We start from the raw sequence: 15,360 nt of genomic DNA, 5'->3' as shown, positions 1-15,360 counted from the left end.
TTTAATGATGCAATTTATTCTATTATCTATCTCCACTGACACCATGATTATAAACTCATAGTCAAGGCAGAGGCCTTCACACACATTTCTTTAAACACTCAATTTGCAACTGAATTTTTTGGCTCAGTTCCTGTTCTTTTCGTGTTTCTAATGAGAAGGCAAAACCCAGCAGTAATCGGGTATCTCTTCAGCTATTCCCAGCACAGAAAGCAACAGGATATGTAAAGCCTTGGTTTTCCTTTCACCCTTTGTCTTGGAGATCAAAGCCTGCTGCCAGGTCTTTAAAGATTTGACAGAATCACAGAAATCAAATATTGAAATGATCTATTAGGCCCCATCTTGTGCATCATCTCCTTGGGCCAGATGAAGGTTGCTCTCTGCAACAGTTTTCGGAGCTTTGTCATGTTTGCTTTTTACTGCCATATCTCAATGCACAAATTTTATCCCAATTAAAAGCTTTGCTGCTTTCAACTTTACTTGGATTCTTTATACAAGATGAAAACACCAAAGCCTTTCAACACAGTCTGTGAACACAGCAATGAATGAAGGGAACCAAACATTTTGTATCTGTGTAAGCATTATGGCCCAGTCCAGTCTACAGCATCAGATTTTAATAGCAAAATACGTAACTGATGATACATTCTTCACTGCTCCTACACTTGTTTTTTTTTAATTCTATAAATAAACCCTTTAGTTAAATAAAATCAATCAGTGAGTTTATGTCAGTTGTTGGACCACCCCATGAATAGCATAAGTCCTGTACTTGCACTGTTCCCACTGATACAATGCCCGGCTGGGCACGGTGAATTCCATACAACAATGCTGCTGATCCTACAGAAGTGACCGCTGTGGTCACAACTTTAACCTCTTCAGCCCAGGGATCACAATAACTGAAAGTCTCTTTTCTTCCTTACAATCCCTCAGCGTGTTTTGAAATCGCCCCTTTTGCCACTAGCCAGGATTGCAAGCTCAGCTTTGAGAGTGTAAGCACAGCCTGGCACACAGAGCTACACCAGCCCATAGAGAGGGGAAGCAAAGCACATCATGGACCCAGCAGCACCACTTCGGTTTATTTAATGGTTTACTTAGGTGTTAAGTGTAAAACCTGAGATTCAATGGCGATAGAACGGCAGCCTGTGGCACGCAAACTGAAGAGAAGTCAGCTAAAGATAAAAAATAAAAGCAAATGCATGTAGACAAGCCATTACTGTTTAGATACAGACACCACACACTTGTCCAGGGACTCCACACCTACCCAGGGAACTCCTGGACATACTGTGACAACCCAGGAAGACAAAGGCAGCGCAGACATCAATTACAAGTCAAAGGGCGAGACACTGCAGATGCCACAGAAAAGCAGATACTCTTTTAAATTCAATCAGTGCTGACCCAAACCACTAAAAAAAAAAAAAGTAATCAAAGAAAGAGAAAGGAGCTCAGATGGATGCATACTTTCATGTACGCTTTTGTCTTTCTCTCTCCTTTATGTGTTTCATAGCTTCTAAAATGACTAAATGCTCCCTTCTTCAGATTGTATGATGTCCATGAAGCGTAATATAAAGACAAAAATCAAACAAATGAAAAAATGGAATGCTCTGGCTTTCTGACATCAAAGACTAAAGCAAATGATTACATTCAGTCCTTGAATTCAGGAGTAGCAAAGGCTAGAGATGGCCAATAGCGACCACAGAAGCCCTGGCTTTCAAACAGCTTGCTCAGCAAGGCAGTTACCTTTTTCCTTGCTCAGTCCTAGGTTAACCGTGGCAAGCGTACTTCATTTGTTCTTTAGTGTAATTAGCATAAAGCATTCACACAGGTAAGTATTTTCGGAGATTCAAGCAAACACAAGGGAAAACGCACTTTTTCTTTTCCGCCCATCTGTGACAGACACCTCTTCATGCTGTGGCCCAGAAGCACAGGCAGAAGAGGCCAATACAAGAAGCTTGGAAAATATAAATTATTCTTGAGTACCCTTGAGATGCACCGTTTACTGGCTGGAAGACTGACTCTAGTTAGAGAGAAAAAGAAATGGACAATGGGGATAAGTTCTCTGAACTTCTGGGAGCCCTTAAGACAAGAGAGTAGGAGAAAATGAAAGAAAAAAAAAATACATAAACCAAGATACTATGCAAATCTAAAGACAAAAAGTTTTGGAATAAAACCAAGCCCCAATACTTAGCAGCTACTGCTGTGCACTTGGTTTTTAAGTACTCCATATGCATATACTAATTGCACCATCAATACACCAGCATGGCACGCCAAGAGTGAAAAATAAGGAGCCTTCAGAAATAACACTTATCAAACTTTTAGTGCAGATGTGGCAGATGTTTAAGGAGGTGTTAAGAGGGCCAATGACCCTCCTAAACAAATTTTAAATCAACTAACTGAGAGATGACAGTGACATTCTGTCCTTCAGAATCAGCAATCAAACCCACCTTAGACAATAAAATTACAAAGCTTAATAGTTATTAAATTACAACAGAAGGTTTTTTTTTTCTTTCAAGAGTTGTCTCAAGTTCCTAGGCACGCCAGTAATTCCTCTCCTTTTCTCTTCTTGTTTTTGGCTCACAGCCATTTCAGACATCAGACAAATTCCAACTGCTGAAATTAATCCACTAGCTTGGGTTTAAAAAGTATCCAGGATATCTTTTATACAGAGGTAGGAGTCTCGTAATAACCATTTTCCTACTGTGCAATTTAAAGTGTTTGTTCTCTAAAGTAGAGCAACTGTACAGGAAGAGTGTTTCATTCACACTCATTACACACAGGTGCACATTCATGCACACTAATTTGCTGGTCATAAACGTTACCAAACTAAATCACAGCTGGGATCTGCATTTTTTTAAACAATGGAAACAAAACAAAACAAAAAAAATCCAACAAGCAATGGCAACGTTTCTTTGGAAGTCTGGCAACATACTGAAATAAAATAGACACCTAAGCCCAAGTAAACCCAAACAACGACCAAAAAACCCACCTTTTTTTTTCCCTCCTTATTACTGCCATAGACTACAGTTTTTAAAGAGAAATCAAAAAAGTTAGGCTACCAATTGTCATTATTTTCTTGTCACTTATAAGTACCCAAACATGAGATGATACAACGGTCATGTTAGAAATAGAAAGTAAGATTTCAGAATAATTTGAGACCAAAGGCTCAGTAACTTCCTGTGGAATTTATGTGCTTTGGAAAAACTCAGCACCATCTCTTTAAAATGCTCTATAACAAATGTGTTTCTCCTAATTTAAAGAAGGAAAGAGAACAAATGCTAGGTTTAAATAGCACCAGCATACTATAATGATGAGCACTTAAACAAAAAACAAGTTTACACAGAACACAGCATTTTTCAAGCTATGTTCTCTCTCTATCAACTCCCACGCATATTCAGATGCAGAGAGTTATGATGATCCCATTTCACATTCACAAAACATCATTCCCCTCCCAGGTTCAGCAAGATGTTGAGTCAGTTTTGAAAACACTGTGCTTCACAAACGCAGATACCTGGAGATACCAGGCAAGATCTGAGGAGTCTGCTAAAGGATGCAGGGCCAACCACAGGAGATATTATAAAATGAGAATTTTAATCTGCTTCCTTTGAACATGAGATTGTGAGTGTAACACATATTAAGTTAAAACTAGGGAAAAAAAATATCAGCAATGATACGCAATAGGAAAATTGTTCACCAATGTTTCCTGAATCATTAGTGATAAATTAGAAACCAGGCATGGAGACAGGAATTGCCCCCATGTGCTCTCAGTGTCAATGTGGCTGTTAGATATAGCACAAATTCCACAGTGACCGAAGTAACTTCCCATAAGAATCATGATCTTTCAGGTATAATTTACAATCCATTTCTCAAATATTTTAGATCTTTTGAATCAAAGTTTCCACCTGTGATGCCAGAAGTCATCAACCGCATTAAAAAAAGACAGCAGGTGACAATGTTTTTACCAAATTAGAGGTCGAGTACAATGCCTCCAAAGGGAGTTTGTCCAAACACAACAAAAAAAGACCCATGACGTGCAGTATCTGGCCCACAGCATATACAGGGATTGCTGAACCAGCTGTGAGAAACGGTACACTTTTACATTAGAGTTAATCTCGAAGTTAATTATGATTGTTATTTCTGCTCCATTGTTTTATAGATCTAATTTTATTTATAAATATCCTCTGGCTTTACTGGCCATGTACACAGGAATCTCCACCCCTTAATACTTCAAGGGCCATCAATCTTGAGGAAATGCAACTCCCACACTTCAACTGTTATACAGGAAAAACAATGTTGTTATGCAACACTACGCTGTTCCAAAACATCTCAACGTCAGACCCTCAACTTCAGCAGTTTCATGGACAGAAATGGCAGTTTATCAGCTGCGAAACAAATTCACAGAAAATTGCAAACAGGGTCCAGATAATGATAAGGTTTATGCACGAGGCTCCTCTACAGCAAAAAGAGGTATTTTTGCTTAAAAATGCGCACACGCAGGTATTTAGGAAATCCATAAAATTTAGGACTTCTAAATACGCCCCTATTATTTCCTAATTTACCTGCAGATTGATCAATAGAAATGCTACCAAATAACACTTCTCTCACATTTTCTGCCAAAGTGGTTTGTTTGTTGTTTTTTTTTGTTTCCCAAGAAGTTATAAATGGTCATAAATTAAGCAACATTGCCAAGTTTTGTTTATGAAGGAAGGTTACCAGAGATAACCCCTCTCTCACAGATAACCCCTCTCTCACAGATAACCCACAGATTTGAGGCACAAGTTCTTTTCCCTGTTTTTCTTAACTACGTCTTTTCCAGACTTGATATTCCCATTGATTGTTAAACTCAAGAGCAATTTTCAAAAATTCTTCTTTCAGCATGCAGCAGTTGGGCTAATTTAAAAGATTGACTCCTGCCACAACACAGGTAAAGAATGCAGTTAAACGTCCCTATGAAGGGCTGCAGCCAACACATCCAAAGCTGAGCTAGCTCCCCAGTGATGACTTCACAGAGTGCAGTATCACTATTCAGTAACAATTTCAGATAAACGATAAATAACAAACCCATCTTCAGTAAAAGCAGATTTCAAAGAAACATACAGAATAATCTCCTACTCAAAATGTAGCTTTTCTTAGAGTTAAAAATACTTCTTTTGCAAAAAATTGCTAGGAAACATTTGATGACTACAGGCACCACTTCTCTGGTTTGTGTCTTATCACAAAGACAGGCAGTTTGGAAATCTTTGTGCTCAGTCTCTCTTAGCAACCTTTCCTCAAAGCACTGACCTGGCCTGACACTGATAAAGACTGCGGGGAGAGCACAGGCAAAAGGTGATATGGCTCCAATCCTACCTTTTACGAACAGATGCACTACAACAGATTAAAAAAAAAAAAATAGGATCTCGATCAATAGAGCTGCTGCTTTCCAGGATCACAAAAGTGTATGTAGGACACCTGTTAAGAGCAAAAGCATTCACTCTCTTTCAAACAGCCAATTATCCAGCATGAGATCAGAGTCCGGTCAGCACGACTACTAATTAGGGTTCTCCCAGCCTTTTTAATTTACAAATTGCTTCTCTGTGCCTTCTCCCAGATTCTGAGAGTTATCACAAATGTCTACAAACACAACTGGACAAGTATTTCAAAGCAATTCTGTTCTGTATAGACTTAATCCAATGCATTCAAAATAACTTACCCACTAATAGCTTCACATCTCTGACGGTGAAATCCGGGTCAGGCATTCTATAATTAGCAAAGAAAGCAATGTTAAATACCGTCAAGATAAGTATGGGTACACTTTCGTTACCATAATAAAAGAGAAATAAATGTATAGTGCTCTTTGTCCATAATGCAGTAGGGGGAATCAAGCAAGGCCTCTCTGAAGTGTGGACAGTGCAAGTTTTAATGACATACAGAACATCTTTTCATTGGCAAGTGTACAAAAGTATCTCTACTTATAATGAAAAGAGGAGAAGAGGTGTCTTTTCAAGCACTCTCTAGCAGTGGAGTGGGAGGGGAGGGAAGGCAAGGGATTGGGGGTGATTTCAATAAAATCCTAAACCCTTATAGCTGCTAAGCAATCCACAATGGTTTGCAACTGGTGGTGCCCCGCGTTTATTCCCCGAGGTGAGCATTATCACATTGGCCAGTGGGTACAAACGGAGGCACGGGGCAGTAAACCAATTTGTTCAGAGTCACATCATCATAGGTTGGATTCACTACTTGGAAATAAAATATAAAAAATAATGAATTAAAGCACCTTTGTTTTAATGACTATTCCAAACCACCTTGTCTGGCAGAAGACAACCAGGCTATATTGCTGGGTAGGGAAATTGTTGTTCAATTCAATTTGGGCTCATTCAGAGCTAAATTAAATAGCAGCATAATTGGTTCACCAACGTCAATGCATTTATAAGATCACTTTTAACACAGGCAATGTTTTAGAGTTTAATGTAATTAGAGAATAGCCTAATTCATCAAGTGAGTGAGATGTACATGTCAGGAGACAGTAAAGTTCTGCAACATATAGACTGGATGGGAAAAGAAAACGAAAACAGTAGTGGGGTTTTTTTAACTTGATTGACTTCATCTTAATGACAGTATTTCACACTTCACATCGTACAAAAACTGACTACGGAATTGTAATGAAAAACAGCCCAGTGGGAACTGCCAGTAGATGCTCTGTCTCACTTGGGCTGCCGTGGGTGGAAGATAAGCAACTTACTTCTGGTCATAAAGGACTTTGGACATAATTCAGTTTGAAATCAGAACTATTCAGCCTATAGGCAAACTTTTAGAGCAACAGTTTTTACTCTTAAGAAAACGCTGAAAGGTAAATTTTAAAAATGCAGTTACTGTCATGCAGATATCTTAAGAGCTATTTGCCAAATTCTATTTGTCCACTTTCTTTTACCCTTATCGCCTTCCTCCGGTGGGATGCGGAGGCTGGACAATATCTTTTGTTAGTTCTCTGCCAACCCTCACATCTTTGCATTTAGCTGTGAGGGCCCCACAGCTTTGGAATTCACTCCCTCGCCGGAATGAAACAGCCTGAATCTACTGACCTTCAGGGTTCATTCAAATCGCGTTTTTTTATCCAAGCACTGGCAAGTCAGACATAGGGAAAGGAGGAACTATTTGTGGACAACAAGAACATGCAAAGGTTGACTTCAAATGCCACAGCTTGCCTGTATTTTGTCAGACATGTAGGACAATCAGATGGGCAATCTTTTTTCACATTTGTATAAATCAAAATAAAAATCAACAATCAAGATAAGGAACAACCCTAACCCAGATGCATACACGCAAATCCAGTCTGAGAGCTCCAGCAGCAGCTAACAATAAACATTACTCAAACTGGAAGAAAACAATCCTCCCTAACAATAAAATTGCATGTTTAGTTCTTTGGAGAGCACACCTGGCATATCCTTGGGTTGTGTTTTTTTCTCTGCAATCTCAGGCTGTATCATACATTAGAGAAAGATGACACCAGTGGAAGAATTTCAGCTTGAACACAGCAAGTTTCAAGTACAAGAACCCATTTTGTATCTGGGTTGCCTTGGGAGGCCCAGCTTTAATTCAAACCCATTCTGCTTGCTGCTGACACCATAAAAGACTGTACTTCTTCATCTCCAGGCCCACCCAGCATAACTGCCACACTCGTTCTTACCACTAAGGGCTCGTTTGCTATAGCAGTATGATGGCCAAAGGAAAAAAAAAATTCACTCGTTCTTACCACTAAGGGCTCGTTTGCGACAGCAGTATGATGGCCAAAGAAAAAAAAAAATAATTTTTTTTTCTGAATGTCACCAGTCCTATACTAATCAGTAAGTGTGGGTTCAGTTGGTTTTCTGCACATAAATCCAGAATACCAACAATGCAAGAACTGAGCAGAGATACTCAGTTCCTCACTGTCATGCAATTTTCAGGCTAATGCATCTTAGATAAAACCACTATGAATGCTTTCAAAGATTTTGTATATTATAAAAAACAGGTGAAGAATAGTATAGCGGGGTGACTTAACATCAAATATGACTGACTACATTTGAGATTTCGAGCATTCTGTTATATATAAATCATGTAGTCTCAAACAGAAAAGAAGCACAAACACCTTGGCGTGCACTGGTGCAAACTAATAAACATTTAAAGATTTGCTAGAGAAGTCTCCTATTTAGGTCCTAAGGAGGATGAGCTCTGGCTAATATACCTATCTGATTAACCACAACACAATGCAAGATGACCACTATTCAGATAAGAGACAACATCTCTCCAAAGAGCATTCTCTCTCCAAATTACAATCTTGGAAACAGCCAAACAACCCTCCAAGAAAAACAGCTCCTCTTCTGCTAAGAGATCACAGGTAGACTTTCCTGCATCCAGCCATATAAGCAACAGCTTGCAATGGTCAGAAATGTACAGGAAAGCAACTTTCAAAGTTTCATTATAATAATTTTTCCTCATTCATCTCATTCCTTGCCATTTCAGAGTACCTCCAAGCACAGCAACCAAACTGTTCAGCTATGCTTTGTACATCTGCCAGGCACAGACATGCAAGCTGACTGCTTAACAGCAAACAGAAGTGGAAGCACGTATCACCAGTTATTCAAAATGTCAGAAGTCTAAAAATCATCTTATATCATATATTTTATAGGCCACCGTATCTCAAAAGTCACCCTGCATTTACGCGAATCACCTAATCTACCATATCATGATACACATGGCCTCCTCTGGACAAGAGACAGCAGTGTCACAACAGAGCCAGTACAGCATCATTTCCTACAGAGCCTGAAGTGGAACGTAAGGTTCCTGAGTTTCATCAGCAAATGACTCAGATCCAAAGGCAAACTGTCCAGTCTCGCTCTGGTGATGGAAGACAGCAAACTAGGACACTCATTATTTCAAGCAGTAAATATCAGGATGATGAGACTGAAGGTCCTGAACGTTTCAGATCAGTTAGTCAGGTGTCAATACTATGGTGATCTTGCTGGAGTACAACACACACAGCATTTGTGTATCTCCACATCCACAAAACTCATATATTGCACGCCAGCTACTTTTGATAGATACATCTAAGAAGCGGAAATGTAAATAAAATTAAATCATGTTATCCTGCAGAGTGCCAAACAGGAAAGTTTGCTCATGCATTTCACTTCTGTCATTTAAAATACACATAAATTGTGTTTTCAACCTTCTCTCACTCTAGTGACATTTATGCTCAAGTGTGTACAATTTCTTTATAATGTCATTTCAAACTAATAAGACAAGCTCATTTAAATAAAAATCTTAGAATGTTGAATGTTCTATAAGAGAGACTACTGATCTGCAAATTCCACTATTTTAATGCCCCAGAGCAGCCAGCATTCAACAATTCAGAAGAGAATGGAAATATAAAAACAATTCACTCAACTAACTGTGAAATAGAAGATTCAATTGATTCCATGCAAGAACCATCCAAAGCCCACATATCAGATAAAATTTGCTCTTAGTCTTGTCAGCATACTAATTCATCAAAAACATCCTAACAAAAAAACCAACCAAACCCAATTTCAATATTTTTACTCTCTTTTCCTCTGGCAGTGAATTCCAGCTAGAGGATGAACTTTTGCAAGATGTGAGGATGGTTCCCAAAAGAGAAAAAGAGAAACAGCACTAGAAAGGAGGAAAGATGTCAGAACAGTGTTAGAATGATACCGCAGCCAGCAGGAAACTGAAGAGCTGGCTGGTCCAGCCTGGCTGCTGAGACTGTTTTAAACTTGTAACAGCAAACAAACACGTATTTCTCCCTCACTATCCAAAGCATTAGCGTGCGGCAGAGAGTTGGGTAAGTGACTCCAAAACTCTTGCTGTGGATTAGCATTTACTCCTCTTCCACCTCTTTGCAATCCAACCCAGATGCATTATCCAAACTCGCAGAACTGCAGAACTCCAACTGAAAATGAAGGCATGCAGCATGGGGTCCTGTAACTTCTTCACTTGCGATGCATGTTCAAAAACTGCTATTTATTTGACTGCTTTGATAACACTGACAAAGAAAGGTACCTTATTTTCAGTGGTCTTCTTTGAGGTGTGGTTATCTGTATGTGGATTCATGCTGTGTATGTGTGCATACACATAGCATTTGAGGCCATGTTGGGTATTTTTTGCCTCAGGAACATACAGAAGTACATGTAGAACTCAGCCTGTCTGTTTACATGGCCTATAACCACAGAAAGAACAGGGACATGGCCAAAGCCCTCCCCTTCTTCAAGGTCTTAACAAAAAATTACTAGTCACTTGCAGGAAGAGGAATAGGAAGGCTGACTGCAAATGCATGTAAAACCATCTTGAAGAAAAACAAGCCAAGCATGACACAAAAAACCCTAGATTGCACTCTCCATATGATCCCATGAGCTTGAAGAGTTTCTGAACTCCTGGACGAAGAAAGACCAAAGACTCTCCAAAGGCAGTATCACGCTAGGGGGCTTCAGCAAAAGCACCCAGCTAACTGAAAGAGGAGGGGAGTGCCCAGTGGCAGCTCCCAGATTGGGGCACAGGAACACTAGAGAAACCAATCATGATGTGTGAGCTGAGGTCTGAATGTTGAAACATCTAAGGTGAAAGTGCCTCATTACAGAATCCCGAATAATGAACTACTAAAAAGAAAAAGATACTACATCTTGTAGTTACATATGCCAAGAAACAAGGTATCTTTGTGATGATACTATAGTCATGTAATGTATAAACTAAGATTAAGGAGGTGGCTTCTGCAGATGGAGCATAATTAAGCTATGAACATGGAAGACATGTCTCTCTGCCTCACAGGTTTGTGTATGAATGTTACATGCAAAGTTGCAGACTTCAGGAATATCAGAACAGAAGTTTTTGTATCCCCTCTTCTGCACAAACTTTAAGGATCAATGCTTTCCATCTGACCTCACCTTCTCTCAAATAATACAACAGAAAAATTACGTTATTTTTCTATGACACCAGATAGAAGCTGTTGACAAACTCTAAGAAGTGACCGGCCTTTCTCACTTAATAGCTAGGGTTTCTACCTATCTTCTAAAATGTTACAGAATACATGTATGTTTTCTTCAGAAATTTAGCATACAACCTATGAAAGGCTTTGCACCAGCACATAAAAAGACGCTATCTTAGTGTTTGCTTTATTTTTTTAGTGAGAAACTAGACTGTGCAGCCAGGACTAAGCAGAGAAGTAGCTGGGCTTAATAACCAAAGAAAAAACATTCCAGTACAACATAAAGGTACAACAAAATTAACATTACTGTAATTACTACTGAGTAGCTATTAAGCACTTCTTGTTCAGAGTTCAACAGAAAAAAAAAAAATCTAATAAGATAATAACATTATGAGAAGCCCCTATTCGCTCTTATAAAGGACATACACTTGTCAAATACCCTAAACACTACTTCCTCTCTTTAAGTTATAATGGGGTGGTTTAATTCTTTTTAATTAAATAATGGGGACTCCTCAGTTCCCTAAACTTTGAGGTGTTTCAGCTGAAACTGAGCAAAGTAATTGTGCTTTCACAAACTTAATTTTCCAGCTCTCAGATATAATCAGTTACACAGTCCTAATTTCCAAAAGTATCAAGGAACATTTGTCTAAACTATGGATTATGTGGCTGATAAAATATATCATTTTAATATTTCTCTCTTAGCACAACTTTTACAAAGAAACTTGCAGGATTCGCTTATTAAAATACCAAATCCTTTATGACTGGATATTAGCAAAATGCAACCTCAAAAAGACTCTAATATTAGTACATTTTAACTAGACGTTATTAAATATTTACAAAGTGGTAACATTCTGAAGAGATACAATTATAATGGAAAATGACAGGCATCATTAGACATTCCACCTGTAACACAGAACACAATTGAGAAGTCAAAAACTGAAGGGAGGTTGTTCTGTCCTGACAGCATGGACTGGAAGGCAGAACCTTTGAATTTTATTCCTAACTTTCATCACTATCTTATTTTTGATTGCGTAGAACCACACTGTATGCACTTAACTTTTATAGACCTCATTATCTGCTTGTTTATAAGTGGAAAATAATCATTCTTCTTCTCAAGGGTGCTGACAGTCTTACTAATTGCAATACATTTTCAGATCATTAAAAGGAAATATCACATACAAGTGGAAAACATAATGGTTATTTTATAAAAGCATTTGTTAATCATCAAGATTTAGTTGTAACTTACTTAATTCCCAGTCCATCCTTATTTCTGAAGATAAGGGGAACTCTGAGAGCTTCTCTCTGCACATACTCAAAAGTAAAATCTGTTTGAATAATGAAGAAAGAAAAAAAAACACCCCAATGAATTACAATGGCATTGGCACCTCACATTACATTTTCTCAAAACGCTCCCCATTTCCTTTTTCTCACCAAAGAACTCCACTATCACTTAAAGAAAAATATAAAGAGAATGCATATTTTAGGTCCAAACCGGAAACTAAATGACAGACAATGCTCTCCCAGCTGCTCTCTATTTTTCCTGTTCACTGATGCACATAAAATAGAATCCTGTCAGAGTTTGTCAATTAAGGTCTGGGTTGAAACACCCAGGCTGTAATGAAATACCAAATTAACAGTTAAAAGATAATCCTAACTAAATTACTGCAAATCAGCCTAGTACTTTTGGGGCAAATGTGTAGTTCAAACTCTAAAGTTTATACATTTTAAGCTATATATTTCTACTTAGGAAAAAAAAATGTTTTCTTGTGAGCATCATCTGAGTAAAGCAAAAAGCCCTGATTCTGTGAACACATCACTTCTGTTTATGTGAGGGTTACTGTTACTTTCAACACTTGAATTCATCAGAAACCTAACTGCAGGAACTGAGAGACAGAAATCTTAGAGAGCTCCTGGCATTTAGGAAGACGGTGAAAAAGGAATAGGTTTTGTGTAGGAGTCACAGTATAACACGTAAGCAAACTGAAAATTAACCATGAGTTTATGTTAACGCTGACCAGTATCGCCTTGTTGCTTCACTCTGAGGATTACACAGAGCTGCCCTTTCCTGAGGATTTCTTTATGCAATGGTCTGATACAATAGCAGTGATTTGGGGATTAGAGAGAAAGTTACAAGGAGCGATTTGGGTGAGCCCTGCCTACAAAACCCCACACTCCATTTGGAGCCTTCTGCCACAGTGAGAAGAGGAATTCCTGCAGTGGCCACGTACTGTTTCTATGGTTCTGCTATTCCCCCTTTCTTACAGGAAAAAAAAATAACGCTTTTACACAGCATCCATACGCTACCTTTAACTGGAAAACATTGACTCTTCAGCACTACAAAATACCCTACATGCTGCCAAGCACATTATACCCTGCAAGTATTATATTCAGGACCAGACAAGAAGGTTGACTTCTCCAGGATTCAGGCAGCAATGAACATGCCTCCTGGGAGAGCATGAGAACCTCAGATTCCAGCGTGTATCGGTGCTGCTTCCCTGCTATAAAAACCCTGTTCTGAAAGAAATCGGGAAAACCGAGGCTAAGCTCCCATGCCTGGAGATATATTTCCCTCTATTTTTATAATCTCTTCCTTGCTGTATTTAGTTAGTAATTATGACAAGTAAGGATATAATATTCCTTCTTAAAGTTACCAAATCAGAGCACAGTAATTACCCATTCACAAAAACATTAAAATTACAGAAACTTTATTGCTACTAGTGTCAAAATAAGTGTAACGAATACTCCAATTAACTAAAGTTACCAAATAAATATTTCTGTACTAGAGAAATCTTAATTTCTCCTAGGCATTCCCAGTAAAACTGTTCTTGCTTTAGGTAAGCAAATAAATAAACCACAGAGGGTTTTTTTAAGGACACTCACACCCAAGACAGAAAGTCAACAAACATCAAGAAGAATACGGGCAGGAGAAGCAGAGGCAGATACAGAGCCTAGCAGACTAGAGAACAAGTAGCTATGACCAACTGCATTCAAGCCAAAATTCACACCACTGCCTTGCAGCATCTCGAGGAAAAACTCAAACCCACATTCCTAGCAAAAAAAAAAAAAAAAAAGTCAAAGAAAAGTTATAATTAAAAATAAAACCAAGGACATGGCAAGTAAAAATAAAGAAATGTATCACTCAACCAACTCCATGCGATCATAAAAACTGACTTTTTTATTCTAACCACTGTCATTGTTTTGCCTCGCTTCAATTCAACTGTTGCATTTACAGAAAAAAATAAACCAATAGCAAAAATAAACCCAGAGCAAATAGGAAGGGAGACTCTTTCTTCGTAATGTCCCAACAAAGCATTTAAATCCCTAGTGGGGTCGAACAAAGCAGACACAGACCACAACAAAATAACAAAAGGCACTCATTTATTTTCAAGTTCCTTGGAAAGGAGAAAGCTACCCAAAGATTTTGGAGCTGCTGAGTTGAGGAAGCTAGGGATTGTGCTATAGTTAGCATGTAGCAATGGCAACCACTGGAGTATTTGGAAGATGAGGGTAGAGTGCAATTATTTTCTGGAAAATTAATTAACATTTTCCAGCTAAAAAATAGGTGTTTGTGTTTTGTTTGGAGGAAGAGGGGTCAGGGTTGAGCTTATCTCCTAAACAAATACCTTCCTAAATAAGATAGGTATTTAATTTCTCCACCACATTAACTTTTCTAAAAGGAGCTTAAAATGCTCAGGCAAAACTAAACCTAGGGGAGAAAAGGAAATTTTCTAAACTAGATTAGTGGCTCCATAGTTATAGCCATTTCAGGAGGATTACAGCCAAAACTACCCCTTCCTGAGAGCCGGCTTTAGACAGGGAGTCCTCAATGAGGCCGGGTTTTGGCGATAGCCATCTGGGATTCGGGATCCGTTTCAACAATGCTGCAGTAAATAAAGGTGATTTGCAAACCTTCCCCCTCTCTCCCCGCCCCGGCCCGTTGGATTCCCGGGCAAACCTTTCCCATTTTTCCTTCCTGCCGCGGAGCTGGGCTGTCTGGCTTTGCTTACCGCTCCGTAATTTAAGTCACCTCAGCAAACCAACTAACTTCGGGGAGGGGGGAGCGTTGTAATTTAATATATGATAGAAACACAAAGAAGTTATTGACTTTAAAGTCTCCGACCCTGGCGAACGGGCTCATCAATCGCATCCTTTTGCCAAAAGGGGTCCTGGATTCAATAGGGGGCGGAGGGTGGGGGGCAGGAATCACCTCCGGCTAAGTGGGGGTTGGGGTTTCTGCCTCTCCTTTGCCAGCACCTCATTCCTGAGCATCCCGGTGGTGCGCTGGGGTCAGGGCAGCGGAGCACGTCGCGGGGAGAAGGGGGGTGGGTGCCATTTATCCCCACACCGCCTCCCCAAACACCCCGCTGGGGAAAAAGCCGCCCTTCGGTTGCGGGGAGGGGACGGGGCAGCCCCCCCCC

At 39.3% G+C, this 15,360-nt stretch overlaps 1 protein-coding gene across 2 annotated transcripts in view; it reads right to left on the bottom strand.

Moving 5' to 3' along the window:
• KDM2B (lysine (K)-specific demethylase 2B) overlaps positions 1 to 15,360 on the bottom strand; it is a 141,969-nt gene that overhangs the window by 119,127 nt on the left and 7,482 nt on the right. For both annotated transcript variants that reach the window (XM_014962588.1, XM_014962594.1), the window contains exons 3-4: positions 12,189 to 12,267; positions 5,681 to 5,727 (exon numbers count right to left, since the gene is read on the bottom strand). In XM_014962588.1, coding sequence (XP_014818074.1) covers positions 5,681 to 5,727; positions 12,189 to 12,267 — 126 coding nt within the window. The remainder of the gene's footprint in view (positions 1 to 5,680; positions 5,728 to 12,188; positions 12,268 to 15,360) is intronic.

This window comes from Calidris pugnax, unplaced genomic scaffold (assembly GCF_001431845.1).
Source record: "Calidris pugnax isolate Ruff unplaced genomic scaffold, ASM143184v1 scaffold32, whole genome shotgun sequence".
NCBI lineage: Eukaryota > Metazoa > Chordata > Aves > Charadriiformes > Scolopacidae > Calidris > Calidris pugnax.
Note: the sequence above shows the minus strand (reverse complement) of the source record. Positions and strands in the feature narration are given on the sequence as shown.